This window comes from Geotrypetes seraphini, chromosome 10 (genome assembly GCF_902459505.1).
Source record: "Geotrypetes seraphini chromosome 10, aGeoSer1.1, whole genome shotgun sequence".
NCBI classification, from domain to species: domain Eukaryota; kingdom Metazoa; phylum Chordata; class Amphibia; order Gymnophiona; family Dermophiidae; genus Geotrypetes; species Geotrypetes seraphini.
In genome coordinates this window covers 103076301-103091475 of record NC_047093.1, presented here as the reverse complement: position 1 = coordinate 103091475, position 15175 = coordinate 103076301, and the positions used below count along the sequence as shown (strand labels likewise).

Here is a 15175-nt window from a genome sequence, read left to right as displayed (position 1 = left end):
AATGGCCTACTCCTACGGGTTCCTACTGGCGTGGGATAAAAAAGTAGATTCTCTCTTGTCCGGGTGTAGCATCCTCCAGACATCTAATCATGCTAGTTGGTGAGTGAGAAAATTAACCTCCCTGTTATCATGATCTCTTGCCCTTTTCCTGAGAGGTTTGCAGTCCACAGAGGGATCTGATATAAAATCTCCTCCCAATACTATCTTGTAGTCAGGGTACCCAGAGAGATGCGACAGAACTGCAGAGAAAAATTTATGACAATACACATTAGGGGCATAGATGTTTTTTTCCCCCCCAAGTTCCCCCAGAGCAATAATAAACCAGCCCTCTGTATCTTGTATCTGTTTATGTATCTGAAAAGGTAGCCATTTATGAACTAGAATGGATACCCCTTTATGTTTTCCCCCCAAAGGATGATGAATAGACCTCTCCCACCCATTGCCTTTTCAATTTCCCATGTTCAACCTGTGATAAATGGGTTTCTTGGATATAAGCTATGTCAGTACTGGCTTTTTTAAGAGTAGTCAGGACCTTACTTCGCTTTATTGGAGATTGGAGGCCATCAATATTAAGAGTAATCACATGTAAGTTAGCCATACCCCAAGCAATACACACATCGCGTTGAGCAGCTTTGGAAGTAAATTTGCTGGCACAGAGCCCCCCCTAGGCTCCCCAGCTTGGCTAAATGCCCTCACAGTATCCCCCTAGCATACCACCAGAAGAGTCCACTTCTCATCCATCCCATCCCTCCATCCATTCACACCCCTGCCCTCCCCCACCCGCCTTTCCCATCCCTGAATGAACATCCAAGCACCAGTATGAATCCCCCTGCCACAGAAACTTCGTAACATGCGATCTCCCCCAGACACTACCCCTCCCCCTCCCCGCAGCGCCCCAAGCCCCCCAAACCAAAAGTACTTGTCTGGCAAAACAAATCAACAGCCCATTGCTAAGATCGGTCAATCAAGTCCAATCTGCCCCAGGAGGCAGAACATGCAAGTCAATACAGTACAATGCAATGTGGTGGTCCCAGCCACATTAACTGGGTTGGATTTTAAGTTGAATGGGTTTTGGGTTTTTTTGTATGTGTGTGTGTGTGTGTGTGGTTAAGTGCTATGCAGGACACTCTCACTCCGCAGGAACCAGCTATATTCGCCTCAGTCTGCTACCCCTGCTTGCACAGGACACTAACAGTGCCTTGCTCCTGCCGATAACTCCCGCTTGTCCTCACAGCACAAGGCATGTCAGTGGAATAAAGTCAACAAACTGAATATGCAGCGTTTCTCTCCCGCTCTGGGAAAAGAGGTGCATGCAGCTTTTTTGCATGCAGCTCGGAGCAAAATGGAGACATTAACTTCCTTTGGGCTACCCAGATTCAATCTCTTTCAGCAAGACTGAGGAAGAATTAAAGAAAAAAGAAGGAGAAAAGACCTGTGCAGGTGCACAGGTGAAGATCCTAAGACCTCCATGAAACTGGAGGTGAAGATAGATCCCTGTAAACCCTCAAATTGAAACAAACTATTAGAAAATCATATTTCTCTCTCTGCCAGTATAAGCTTTTTCTGTGAGAAGTTCATCTTTGCACTAGAAGCTGGTACACAATGGCAATGACAATGGCAACATTGGACTTTCCGAGAAAAAGGCTTAGGTCATGAAAAGGAAATTAACACATCTTCAGGTCAAGCTAACTTACCAGAAATTATATTAACCACAAGAATAAAAACTGATAACTGTGCAATCAAGCTCAGGAATAGAGAAGGCCCATTCTCCCCATTAAGAGGCACTCTCAGCTTCTTAACTAAATGTGCAGAGTACAAAATAGACAAACAACCCCAAAGTTCAGGAAGTCAGTGAAATTGTCTGAAAAAATAAACAACCTCAGCCAGAATAGCAAACAAAAAAACCTCACAGTTCTCTGCTCTGGTGCTGTACACAAACCTTCAGGAGCCAACTCTCCTTGTAACTTCACAACACACTCTGGCCTGTGCTGCAAATAGTGGTGTGGACCCAGCTTCTTCCACATCCAGGTCTAAGGCATTACCATAGCTTGCCAGAAATACCCTACTTGGGAAGAGACCCGTATCTTCCTTCTCACCTCTCCTGCCAAGTGCAAACTACTGGCTTTTCATGGGAGGAGCCATGCCCTGCTCTGACTGAGCCTGTTCTCACCTGGGCTTCTCTCTGGCTCCCCCGGTGGACACTAGTGAAATCACAGGGACCAAGGCAGGCACAGAGCCTGACTGGTCACAATGTATAAAAGCCAAGTAAGTGCCTATTTTTTGCCTATTTATAAATACATAGATTTGGGGGCAAAGTGGCAGATATTGTACCTAGAATGAAGCCATGGGTATTTATGCCTGCTCAGGAGCTGGTATTTCATAAACATGCATAAACTATGCTAACATGCTACTTCTGACTGAATATGTCACATGTGGGTCATATGAAACAAAAAAAAACACTGTGGTGTGACGATGTTCTTTATTTTTTAAATGGACTTTATTAAGAAAAGTCAAAGTGTGCTTTTAAGTATACAACCCTTGGTGTAGTTTTATGAAAGCACTTCTACATATGTAGAAAGACATTACATGCAAAAGAATGATAAAATCACCCCTAAATAGCTTTCAGGGTTTAGAAATGGTTATTTGTATTTGATGTTTAATTTTTTCTGCTTTCCAGCTGCTATGCAGCAAATGCTGGAGGAGAGTTACAAGAATAATCTCATTCAGATGGCCTATGAATCTCGCCAACAGGAAATGGTCAATCAGGCTCGCTCCAGGTACCATATTTCTAATAGACTGTAAACACTTTAGAAGTAGCAGCTCATTTTCAAAACCAAAAAAGATTTTGCAGGCAAACACTGCCATTCTTATACAGTATATTTATATGTAGTATATAGATATATAAATAGTACTACTGCTACTATTTATTATTTCTGTAGCACTACCAAATGCACTCAGTTCTGTACATTAAACACGGAAGAGACAGTTCCTGCTCAAAAGAGCTTACAATCTAATTGTGACAAACAAACAGGATGAAAAGGGGGAATCTATACACACAAAGGGAATGACAAGGTAGACAAAGTAGGGGACTATAAAAGTAATGACAGACAGATATGGGTGCTTTGCAAGTGGGTTGGGGTTAGGACTTAAACCTAGCTTCAAAAGAGTGGGCTTTTAGCATAGATTTGAATACTGGAAGACACAGAGCCTGAGATACCAAGTAGAGAATGGCACAGGGACAAATTTTTCCCCACCCATGCCCCATTTCTGTAAGCTCTGCCTTAAGCGCACAAGCCTTGAACACTAAGGAGCTCATAATCGAAAGAAAAAAACGTCCAAAAACCGGCCTAAGTCGGCACTTAGATGAACATTTTCCAAAAACGTCAAAGTGCCAATAATAAAAATGGGTTTTGGTCGTATTTCTAAACGACCTAGGCCTTCATAGTGCCGCTGAACGACCAAAGCTAAACGGGGTGTTTCTGCGGGAGTGGGGCGGGTAAAATTGATTGGTTATCACATGAATGTATGAATATCAGGTTAGATCAACAATGATTCAGGTACTAGTTAATATAATGGTTTTAAATAAGGATTTTAATTAAAGTTTTGTTTTTAACAGAGTCCTCTCCTGATGAAGAGTACGAAACTCGAGTCAGGGGGCCAGGCATTGAACTAGCACGCATTTCAGCACTTTATTGCACTATTTGCACAAACTTGCACTAGTTTGCACAGTATTTCAATACCACTGGGGCTACCAACTTTTTTCGCTCCTGCCAATTGATCTATTGTGGCAGGAGAAGAATAGGAAGTTATAGAAGGTCCCAACTTTCCCCCCGGCAGGTATGAACACTGAATTATTGAACATTTGGTTAGAACACTTCATTTTCAAACAGTCGTTTGACTTGAAATAGAGCTGTGATTTAATTGTTAATAAAGCTAATTCATCACAGAATAACATTTGTTTTCTCCCTAGTAGTTTGTATAGGAAACATAGTAACATAGAAGATGACGGCAGATAACGACCCAAATGGTCCATCCAGTCTGCCCAACCTGATTCAATTTACATTTTTTTAATTTTTTTTTCTTAGCTATTTCTGGGCAAGAATCCAAAGCTCTACCCGGTACTGTGCTTGGGTTCCTACTGCTGAAATCTCCCTTAAAACCTACTCCAGCCCATCTACACCCTCCTAGCCATTGAAGCCCACCCCAGCCCATCCTCCACCAAACGACCATATACAGACACAGACCGTCAAGTCTGCACAGTACTGGCCTTAGTTCAATTTTTAATATTATTTTCTGATTCTAGATCCTCTGTGTTCATCCCACGCTTCTTTGAACTCAGTCACAGTTTTACTGTCCACCATCTCTCTCGGGAGCGCATTCCAGGCATCCACCACTCTCTCCGTAAAGTAGAATTTCCTAACATTGCCTTTGAATCTACCACCCTTCAACCTCAAATTATGTCCTCTGGTTTTACCATTTTCCTTTCTCTGGAAAAGATTTTGTTCTACGTTAATACCCTTCAAGTATTTGAACGTCTGAATCATATCTCCCCTGTCTCTCCTTTCCTCTAGTGTATACATATTCAGGGCTTCCAGTCTCTCCTCATACGTCTTCTTGCGCAAGCCTCCCATCATTTTCGTCGCCCTCCTCTGGACCGCTTCAAGTCTTCTTACATCCTTCACCAGATACGGTCTCCAAAACTGAACACAATACTCCAAGTGGCATCAACACCTTCTACTGGCTACGCCTCTTTTTATACAGCCCAGCATCCTTCTGGCAACAGCCATTGCCTTATCACACTGTTTTTTCACCTGTAGATCTTCGGATACTATCACCCCAAGGTCCCTCTCTCCATCCGTGGCATATCAGCTTCTCTCCTCCCAGCATATACGGTTCCTTCCGATTATTAATCACCAAATGCATTACTCTGCATTTCTTTGCATTGAATTTTAGTTGCTAGGCATTAGACCATTCCTCTAACTTTTGCAAATCCTTTTTCATATTTTCCACTCCCTCTTCGGTGTCTACTCTGTTACAAATCTTGGTATCATCTGCAAAAAGGCACACTTTTCCTTCTAACCCTTCAGCAATATCACTCACAAACATATTGAACAGGATTGGCCCCATCACTGAACCCCGAGGGATTCCACTACTCACCTTTCCTTCCTCCGAGCGACTTCCATTAACCACCACCCTCTGGCGTCTGTCCGACAGCCAGTTTCTAACCCAGTTCACCATTTTGGGTTCTAACTTTAGCCCTTCAAGTTTGTTCAACAGCCTCCTATGAGGAACTGTATTAAAGGCTTTGCTGAAATCTAAGTAAATTACATCTAGCATATGTCCTCGATCCAGCTCTGGTCACCCAATCAAAAAATTCAATCAGGCTCATTTGGCACGATTTACCTTTTGTAAAGCCATGTTGCCTTGGATCCTGTAACCCATTAGATTCAAGGAAGTACACTATCCTTTCTTTCAGCAACACTTCCATTATTTTTCCAACAACTGAAGTGAGGCTCACTGGCCTGTAGTTTTCCTGTTTCATCCCTGTGACCACTTTTATGAATAGGGACCACATCCGCTCTCCTCCAATCCCCAGGAATCACTCCCATCTCCAGAGATTTGTTGAACAAGTCTTTAATAGGACTCGCTAGAACCTCTCTGAGAAAGGAAAGCCTAGTCATCCAGCACAGAGACAGCTTAAGCCGTCTTGGAAGTGGGTTAGGGACCCATGGAGAGGAGGACCCATGTACATAAGCCCCTGTAATCACTGCATTGATACTTAAACATGTGCACTCCCCTATACACCCCCAAAACTATTTTGTACTGGCATATAAGTGGCTCTTGCAGCCCATAAGGGCTATTGAGGTGGTAGATAAGTAGGTCTAGGTGATTCTGGAGGTGGTTTGGGGGGCTCACCATGACCTATAAGGGAGCTGTAGTGAGGAGAAGACATGGCACCTTTTTTGTGAAGTTCACAGCAGTGTCCTGTAAGGTACCCCACTATTTAGGTAGCATGTCTGGGTGTTCAGTCCATCACTTTGCAGACCCCTCCCACGTCCAACAGGGCTTATTCTAGGCATTTTTGACTTGGACGAAAAGTTGGACAGAAATGTGGTATAAATGCGGCTTGGACGATCAGATTGGCAGGATGTATAATTAGACGATTTTCGAAACAAAAAGTATTTTTCGAAAATGTGTCCCAGGCTGTTTTTCAGTTTGGACGATCTGCGACTTAGATGCAAACGGACTTAGACGTCCCTTTCGATTATGCCCCTCCACTGATTTTTAAAGTTTTTGAGGCTTGTGCAGATGAGGACAGAGATTCCAAGAATAGGGCAGGGACAGGAAAAGAACTTGATGGGACAGGAAAATGAGGACGGGGAAAAATTTTTCCCTGTGTCATTCTCTAATAATAAGTCAGGCAATTTGTTTCAGGCATATGGCACAGCAAAGTAGAAGGGGCGGAGTCAGGAGCTGGCAGTAAAGGAGAAGGGTACAGACGAGAGGCTTACCCCATCAACAGAGTTCCCAGGGTGGAGTATTAAGAGAGATAAGAGAGGGGCAGCAGAGTGAATACACTTGTAAGTCAATAAGAGGAATTCTGTTACATCCACTCCAGATTCCATACGATAGGTGTTCAATCCAAACCCGCAAACTGGGTCTTGCAGAAGTGACAATCATAGGTTTTAGCACCTCCCACATTTCCAGGCATATAGTGCCCCCTTCAGTTTTTTCCTTCTACAAGCGACCCATGCAGAGGTGTTTCTGATCTGCTCTGCTTTATTTTGCTTATTTTTCCTCGCTTTTTGATTAATGTTCGACTTTTTCGGTGGCTTCAATGCCCTGAGACCCCTAATATAGGGAATCTTTTGCCTGGGAAAGGAAATAGATCTTGCAGAGCCGGACTACAGCTTCACAGGGCAAACCTTTGGGTGAACCTATGGGGCCAGCCTGCTGTGTACCACTTCTGAGCTCGGGGTCCATTCCCCTGGGAGCAAGCTTGTCTTCTGACACCTTCAAAGGCTTAGGCACAGACTGAGGATATCCTCGGGGTATCAGGGTGCCAGCTGAATATTTCCTGCTCCATTGCACTTTGAAGTTCTATGGGGGTGGAGGTCTCGGTCAGGGTTGGTCCAACTGGCAGACCGAAGATTTATAAGACTGGACTGGTTGGTGATGTTTCTGAGGCAGAAAACCAATAGGAGGAAATATTTTTTCACTCAGAAAATAGTTAAGCTCTGGAGCGTATTGCTAGAGGTTGTGGTAAGAGTGGATAGTGTAGCTGGTTTTTAAGAAAGATTTGGACAAACCTGGAGGAAAAGTCCTTAGTCTGGTACTGAGAAAGACATGATGAAGACCACTGCTTGCCCTAGATCGGTAGCATAGAAAATTGCTACTCTTTGGGTTTTAGCCAGGTACTAGTGACTTGGATTGGCCACCATGAGAACAGGCTACTGGACTTGATTGACCATTGGTCTGACCCTGTAAGGCTATTCTTATGTTCTTATGCTCACTTCAGCTTCAGAGAGAGAAAAAAAAACCTGACAGGCAGGCACTGCACAGAGCTGTGAGTACAGTGCCATTATTTCCCATGGGAAAATTGGAGGGGGGGGACGGAAGTCTGAGGATTTCTGAGGGTAGAGTTCAGGTCTCCACTTCTAAAACCCCTATTTTTGAGTTTTTTATTTTTAATAATAATAATAATAATAATAACTTTATTTTTTCTATACCGCCATAATCTTATGACTTCTAGGCGGTTTACAGTGAAGAGAGCTGGACAATCAGCGAATTACAGAATACAAGTAGCGAAGATGTCACTGAACAGTCAGCGAATTACACATATTTCTCAAAGTTATCAGCATGGTGTTAATAGTTTTAAAATGGTATCTGATTAGGAGATAAATCTATTGAACAGTGTTGTCTTAATTTCTTTCTGAAAAGCGCCGTAGGTCAACCTGGCTCTGTTGATGTAATTGCCTAGCCAGGTCTGCTGTTTACTAGCTTGAAACTTAAAAGTTCTGTCCAAAAAGGACCTGTATTTACAATCAGTGATCCTTGGATAGGCAAAAAGACTGGCATTTCTGGTTGTCCTAGTGGGGATGTGTATCTCGAAATATGGTAAGAGATAGGTAGGGGCCATTCCCCACACCAGTTTAAAGCAAAAGCAAGAGAACTTGAATATTATTTGTACCTCCATTGGCAACCAGTGTAGCAGTTTGTAGTAGGGACTAATATGCTCGCTTTTCTTTAGTCCGAATATTAAGCGGATGGCCGTGTTCTGCACTATTCTTAATTTTCTTACAGTTTTTTTAGGTATACCCTCATAAATAATGTTGTAGTAGTCCAATGTGGATAGAATCAATGACTGAACCAGTAGTCTAAAAGATAGAGGGTTGAAATATTTTTTAATGGTCTTTAATTTCCATAGTGCAAAAACGCACTTTTTTTTTGCCACCAAGTTCATGTGTTCGATCATGGTCAAGTGGGTATCTAATGTGACTCATAATATTTTTATGGTTTTTGATATTTGGTAATCATAACCATTTAGTTGTAATGATGTTCTGGTAATTTTATCCTTTGGGCTTGCCAAGAAAATTTTTGTCTTTTCTGTGTTTAATTTTAATTTCAATTTAAAATTGATAGTCTACTGTTCAATTTCAGTCATGATATGGGAAATGTGTTCTAAAATTTCATTGGTCACGTTATTCAAAGGAATTAAAATAGAGATATCATCAACATATATGTAGTATTTAGGTTTAACTTCTGTAATAGATGTCCTAAAGATGAAATGTAGATATTAAATAAAGGTGGGTGATAGTGGGGAACCTTGAGGTACCCCCGAAGGATTTTTCCAAGAACTGGAGTAATTCCCATCGCAGACCGCTCAATATGATCTTTTGGTTAAAAAAACCCTGAAACCAGTTCCAAACTCTTCCCAAGAGCCCCATTGCGTCTAGGCAATGCAGCATTATTTCATGATCAACTAGATCAAAAGCACTGCTAAAATCTAGTTGTAAGATCAGAGCACTGGTACCTTTACTAAAAAGACCGTAAAGGTGGTTGAGGATTGAAGCTAAAACTGTCTCTGTGCTGAATCCTTTTCTGAATCCTGATTGGTGTTCACTAAGAACGTTAAATTTGTCTAGGTCACAGGTGTCAAAGTCGGTCCTCGAGGGCCGGAATCCAGTCGGGTTTTCAGGATTTCCCCAATGAATATGCATGAGATCTATGTGCATGCACTGCTTTCAATGCATATTTATTGGGGAAATCCTGAAAACCCGACTGGATTACGGCCCTCGAGGAGGGACTTTGACACCCCTGGTCTAGGTAATTCACTAGTTCCAAACTGACCAATCCTTCCAGTAGTTTGGTGAATAAAGGGGATACTCACTATTGGCCTATAATTGGACTTCAGTGTTTGAGTTTTTCTGGTCTTTAGGGATGGGTGTGATCAGGATGTGTCCCATTTCCTCATGATATGTCCCTCTGATGAGATTGGTTGTTATCCAATTAAATAAATCCCTTTTAAACTCAGGTACTGCAACTTTCATGATCTTAGATGGGCATTCGTCTAGCAAGCAGTTTGATTTGGTGTATTTGTTAAAAAAAAGTGAGGAATTGATGCCAATTAGGGAGCTCAAAATGATCCCAGAGCATGTCCACTCTGGGCACCCTTTCATGTGGTCTGAATTGGAATTCGAAATCAGTGTGGGTGTAGGTATTGTTGCTCTTAAGTCTAGAATTTTTTTGTTGAAGTAGCTGGCAAGGGTATCAACCGATGGTATGCGCTCATTCTTTTTCAGGACCAGTGTTGGGTCTGTTAGCCTATTCACCAGTTTAAACAGTTCTCTGCTATTTATTTTAGATGTTCCTATTTTCTGTGCTTAGTATTTAGAACGCTTTTCTTTTATCAGAGCTTTGTATTTTTTTCATTTTTTGTTTCCAGTTTCTTTTATCTTCCTCTTTATCTGTTTTAAAGCCATGTTCTTTCTAGTTTTCTCAATTCCTCTTTAAAAACTAGTAGTTCGGAATCGAACCACTCTTTTGATACCCTCTCTTTCTTTTCGTATGTTTGAATTGGTGCTATTTGGTTTAACACTTCCTTGCTGAACTTTCCCCATTTAGTAGGGAAGTCCTGTTCTTCCTCAATTTTGGGATATAATTCATAATGTGCACAGAATTCAGTTGGATTTATAATACCTCTGCTGGTAACTGTTTTCTTCTTTGTGTTTTTGCTTATGTGTTTTGCAAAAGATTGTTTCTTATGCCAGCGTAAATCAAAATTGCAAATATAATGATCTGACCATATGCATTTCTCCCATGCTCATAGAAACATAGAAATAGACAGCAGATAAGGGCCACGGCCCATCCAGTCTGCCCACCCCAATGACCCTCCCTATCTATCTCTGCGAATAGATCCCACATGTCTATCCCATTTGGCCTTAAAATCTTGGAAGCTGCTGGCCTCAATGACCTGAAGTGGAAGACTGATCCAGCGATCAACCACCCTTTCAGTGAAGAAGAACTTCCTAGTGTCACCGTGCAGTTTCCCACCCCTGATTTTCCACGGATGCCCCCTTGTTGCCGCGGGACCCTTGAAAAAGAAGATATCTTCTTCTACCTCGATGCGACCCATGAGATACTTGAATGTCTCGATCATATCTCCCCTCTCTCTACGTTCTTCGAGTGAGTAGAGCTGTAACTTCCCTAACCGCTCCTCGTATGGGAGATCCTTGAGTCCCGAGACCATCCGGGTGGCCATTCTCTGGACTGATTCCAGTCTTAGCATATCCTTACGGTAATGCGGCCTCCAGAATTGCACACAGTACTTCAGGTGTGGTCTCACCATGGATCTATACAATGGCATAATGACTTCAGGTTTTCGGCTGACGAAACTCCTGCGTATGCAACCTATGATTTGCCTTGCTTTGGATGAAGCTTGCTCCATTTGATTTACAGTCTTCATGTTTTCACTGACAATCACCCCTAAGTCTCTTTCTGCTTCAGTTCTTGTCAGGATCTCGCCATTTAGGGTGTAAGTCCTGCATGGATATTGGCTTCCCAGGTGCATGACTTTGCATTTTTTGGCATTGAAACTGAGTTGCCAGGACCTGGACCAGCGCTCCAGTAGAAGTAGGTCATGCATCATGTCGTCTGCCATTGAATTTGTCTGTTGTGCTTTTGCCCACTACATTGCTTAGTTTGGCATCATCGGCGAATAATGTTATTTTACCTCGGAGCCCTTCTGCCAAGTCTCTTATATAGATGTTGAACAGGATCGGACCCAGGACAGAGCCCTGTGGCACTCCACTTATCACCTCCGACATTTCGGAGGGGATGCCGTTCACCACTACCCTCTGAAGCCTACCTCCAAGCCAGTTCCCAATCCATTTGGTCAATGTGTCGCCCAATCATAAAGAACTCATCTTGCTCAGCAACCTGCGGTGTGGTACGCTATCAAATGCTTTGCTGAAGTCCAGGTAAACGATGTCCAGGGACTCCCTAACATCCAGCTTCCTCGTCACCCAGTCAAAGAAGCTGATCAGGTTGGATTGGCAGGATCTCCCCTTAGTAAATCCATGTTGGCAGGGATCCTGTAGATTCTCCTTGTTCATGATCCTATCCAATTGGCGTTTGATTAGAGTTTCCATTAGTTTGCTCACTATTGATGTTAGACTCACTGGTCTGTAGTTTGCCATCTCCATCCTGGAGCCTTTCTTGTGGAGTGGAATGACGTTAGCCGTCTTCCAGTCCATCGGGACGTTACCTGTACTAAGGGAGAGATTGAAGAGCGTGGATAGCGGTTCCGCCAAGACATCACACAACTCCCTGAGCACCCTGGGGTGTAGGTTGTCAGGCCCCATTGCCTTGTTAACCTTGATTTTTGACAGCTCACAGTAGACGCTACTGGGTGTAAACTTGAAATTACTAAACGGGTCAACTGATTCAACCCTTGTCTATAGCTGAGGGCTGATTCCCGGCGCCTCGCGGGTGAAGACTAAGCAGAAGTATTCATTTAACAGTTGGGCTTTTTCCAAGTCCATCTCTACATAGTCTCTGTCTGGTTTTCTGAGACGTACTATCCCGCCCGAGTTCTTATTTCTGTCACTGATATACCTGAAGAAAGATTTATCACCTTTCTGGATGTTCTTTGCTAGAGACTCCTCCATGCGGAATTTGGCCTCCCTAACTGCTGCTTTGACGGCTTTTGACTTGGCCAGATATTATAGAGTCCTGTTTCCCTGAGTGTTTGTAAGAGATGAATGCTTTTTTCTTCTCTTTGATGAGGTCCAAGATCTCCGTAGAGAACCACTGTGGCTTGTTGTTCCTACTCCATTTGCTTACTAATTTAACATAGCGGTTTGTTGCTTCCTGTATGGTGGCTTTCAAAGTTGACCACATTTCTTCCACGCTGTCGGTTTCTGCTTGGCTTTGTAGCGCCTGGTGAACGAAGTCTCCCATGTCTTGGAAGTTTGTGTCCTTGAATTTGAGGACCTTGGTCAGCGTGGCAGATTTCGTAAAACCTTTCCTGAGATTGAACCATATCATATTGTGGTCACTGGAGGCCAGTGTGTCACCCACCGAGACCTCTGTGACACTTTCTCCATTGGTAAGTATCAGGTCCAGTATTGCTTGATCCCTTGTTGGTTCCAATACCAGTTGCCTGAGTCTTGCTCCATTCAAGAAGTTTAATAGCTTCCTGCTGCTGCCGGAAGCAGAGGAAAGTGTGACCCAATCCACATCAGGCATGTTGAAGTCACCTACCAATACTGTGTCCCCCCCGCAAGGTGATATTCTCTATATCTCCGATTAATTCCATATCTAGGTCATCTTGATGTCTTGGGAGTCTGTATACTACGCCAAGATACAGGCATTTGTCCTTCCCTCTGGCCAAATTTACCCAAAGGGATTCCCCAGTGTACTGTACATCTGTGATTCTGGTGACCTTAATGTCATCTTTAGTATATTATGCTACACCACCTCCCATTTGGCCCTCCCTGTCCCGGCGAAGCAAGTTGTAACCTGGTATGACCATGTCCCACCCGTGGGAGTCTGTGAGCCAGGTCTCCGATATCGCCATCACATCCAGGTCGGCATTCCTCATTTCTGTTTCCAATTCTAGGATCTTGTTTCCCAGACTGTGAGCGTTGACGTACATAGCCCTCCATGTTGTGTGTTTGTTGCATCTCAGTGGGGACATTCCCTCTTTAGCAACTAGGACACCATTAGCATTATTCGCAAGTCTCTTACACTCCCTAGACCCAGAGCTACAGCGTGTACCTGTCCCGGACTCCCCATAACTACAGTGTGCTCCTATCCCAGACTCGGTAATGTGTGTACCCTGTGGGGGGATTCCCGTTTGGGCTACTTGAGCTCCTTTAGTGCAGTTTGCAATGTGTGCACTCTCGCTGGACCCAGAATTACAGTGTGTACTCCCTCTAGACCCAGAATTGCTATGTGTACTCCCCCTAGTCCCAGAATTGTAATGTGACCCAGAATTATAGTGTTTACTTAGCTCAGTCTCAAAAAAGTATTGGCAGCTTAGCTCGTCGGGTGGGTTGTTTGTGCCCGTACCCTCCCCCAACTTACCTTTACAATATTGGATCTTTGGTTTTGGGATGTCTTTGTGTGAAAAAGTGACTATATCTAATTGGTGTCTCTTTTCATGTGTTTCCTCAGTATCTGGTATTGTAAAACAGAGGGTAGTTAGAAACGTGTCAATTTCAATTACTTCTGGTTTTCCCACTTGCATCAGATTATATGGTCCCCTTAAGATGTTAGCCGTGAGGAATTAAAAGAATTCTTCTTTGGCTATTGTCCATCTCCACAGGCCGTTTTTGGCACAATTTTTCTGGCAATGGCCATCTTGGATTTTATACTATCTTTTTTCCTAAGTCTTTTTTTCTGTTTCAAAACCCCTTGATTTTGAGAAAAATTGATAGGGATGGACTCCTCACAATGTAATCTTATGCATTCTTGTGACATTTGTGCTGAATTACCAGCGGATGAGCGTCCATGTACCATATGCCGCAGCACGCTCAAGAAGGGAGCAGGAGCTTCAGGCTTTACTTCCTCCAAGTCTTCTAGAGCTGGGGAATTGATATGGGACCAAGAAATGGGAAGAAATTCCCACATGACATCTGAGTATGGCTATAGCGCTAAGTGTAATCACATGGAACCTATGATACCACAAAGGCCTCTTCGGGGATTCATCAGGGGTCGAGTATTACCCCTGTGTATGGGTTCTCGCCGGAATTTGTCCAAGTGATGTGGAGAGCCTATTTTGCAGACCCAGATCGCTCTTCACAGATAGGAGGTATGTTGCAGAGTTCCAAGCAAGTGTCTTCTCTATCAGCGCTCCCTGTACCAGTGTCCCTTCAGACCCAGATTGCCTGAATTGACACTTGGATTCCATGCCTCTTATCTCAAAGCACTGCTTCCATCCTGGATGACTCTGATTCCATTTTTGAATCCATCACAAAGGATACCTCAGTGGGGCCTGATTCGGGCGATGGCCCTGGCAGTATGTTGGCTGTTTAAGTCGGTATTAGTCCACCATTTTATTACAGATGCAATTAAAGAACTGAAATTGGAAGTTCAGCCTTCCACTTCTCAGTGTACAGTCATGAGCCGCTTCAGTGCTCAGACTCCTTTTTTCCACCGCCATTACTGCTCTGGTCAAATAGCAGTGGGAGACACCTGAAAGTTCTTTAAGGGTGGCTAAAGCTTAGTCTAAGCTTTACCCCATGGCACCAGAATTTCAGCAGCTCCTTGACCAGCTGAAGATGGACTCTGCTGTGACTGAGGTTACGAAGCGCACTGCCCTCCCTAGCAAAGGAGTGATGCTAAAGGATTCACAGGATTGCAGGGTGAGCAAGATTTTACAGAAGCAAGTTGAGGCGGTTTTTTTGGGGTATCAAGACAGCGGCGGCAGCATCGTTTGCTGCATGGGCCTGTCACACAAGATTGTGATGAGTGGCATCGGCAGAGGAGGACACCTGTACCCAACTGGTGTTGGAAGGGGTGGATTATGTGGCAGATGCCTTGTATGACTTTATTAGGGTCCTGGACAAAGTCAGCATATGCGGTTTCTGCTTCCAGGATGCTCTGGATCTGGCATTGGGCCAGTTATTCTGTTTCTAAAGCAACCTTCAGCAGGCTGCCCTTTGGCAAG

General features: G+C 43.6%; 1 protein-coding gene across 3 annotated transcripts in view; it reads left to right on the top strand.

Moving 5' to 3' along the window:
* LRSAM1 (leucine rich repeat and sterile alpha motif containing 1) overlaps positions 1-15175 on the top strand; it is a 542506-nt gene that overhangs the window by 313684 nt on the left and 213647 nt on the right. For all 3 annotated transcript variants that reach the window (XM_033960298.1, XM_033960299.1, XM_033960297.1), the window contains one exon: positions 2678-2777. In XM_033960298.1, coding sequence (XP_033816189.1) covers positions 2678-2777 — 100 coding nt within the window. The remainder of the gene's footprint in view (positions 1-2677; positions 2778-15175) is intronic.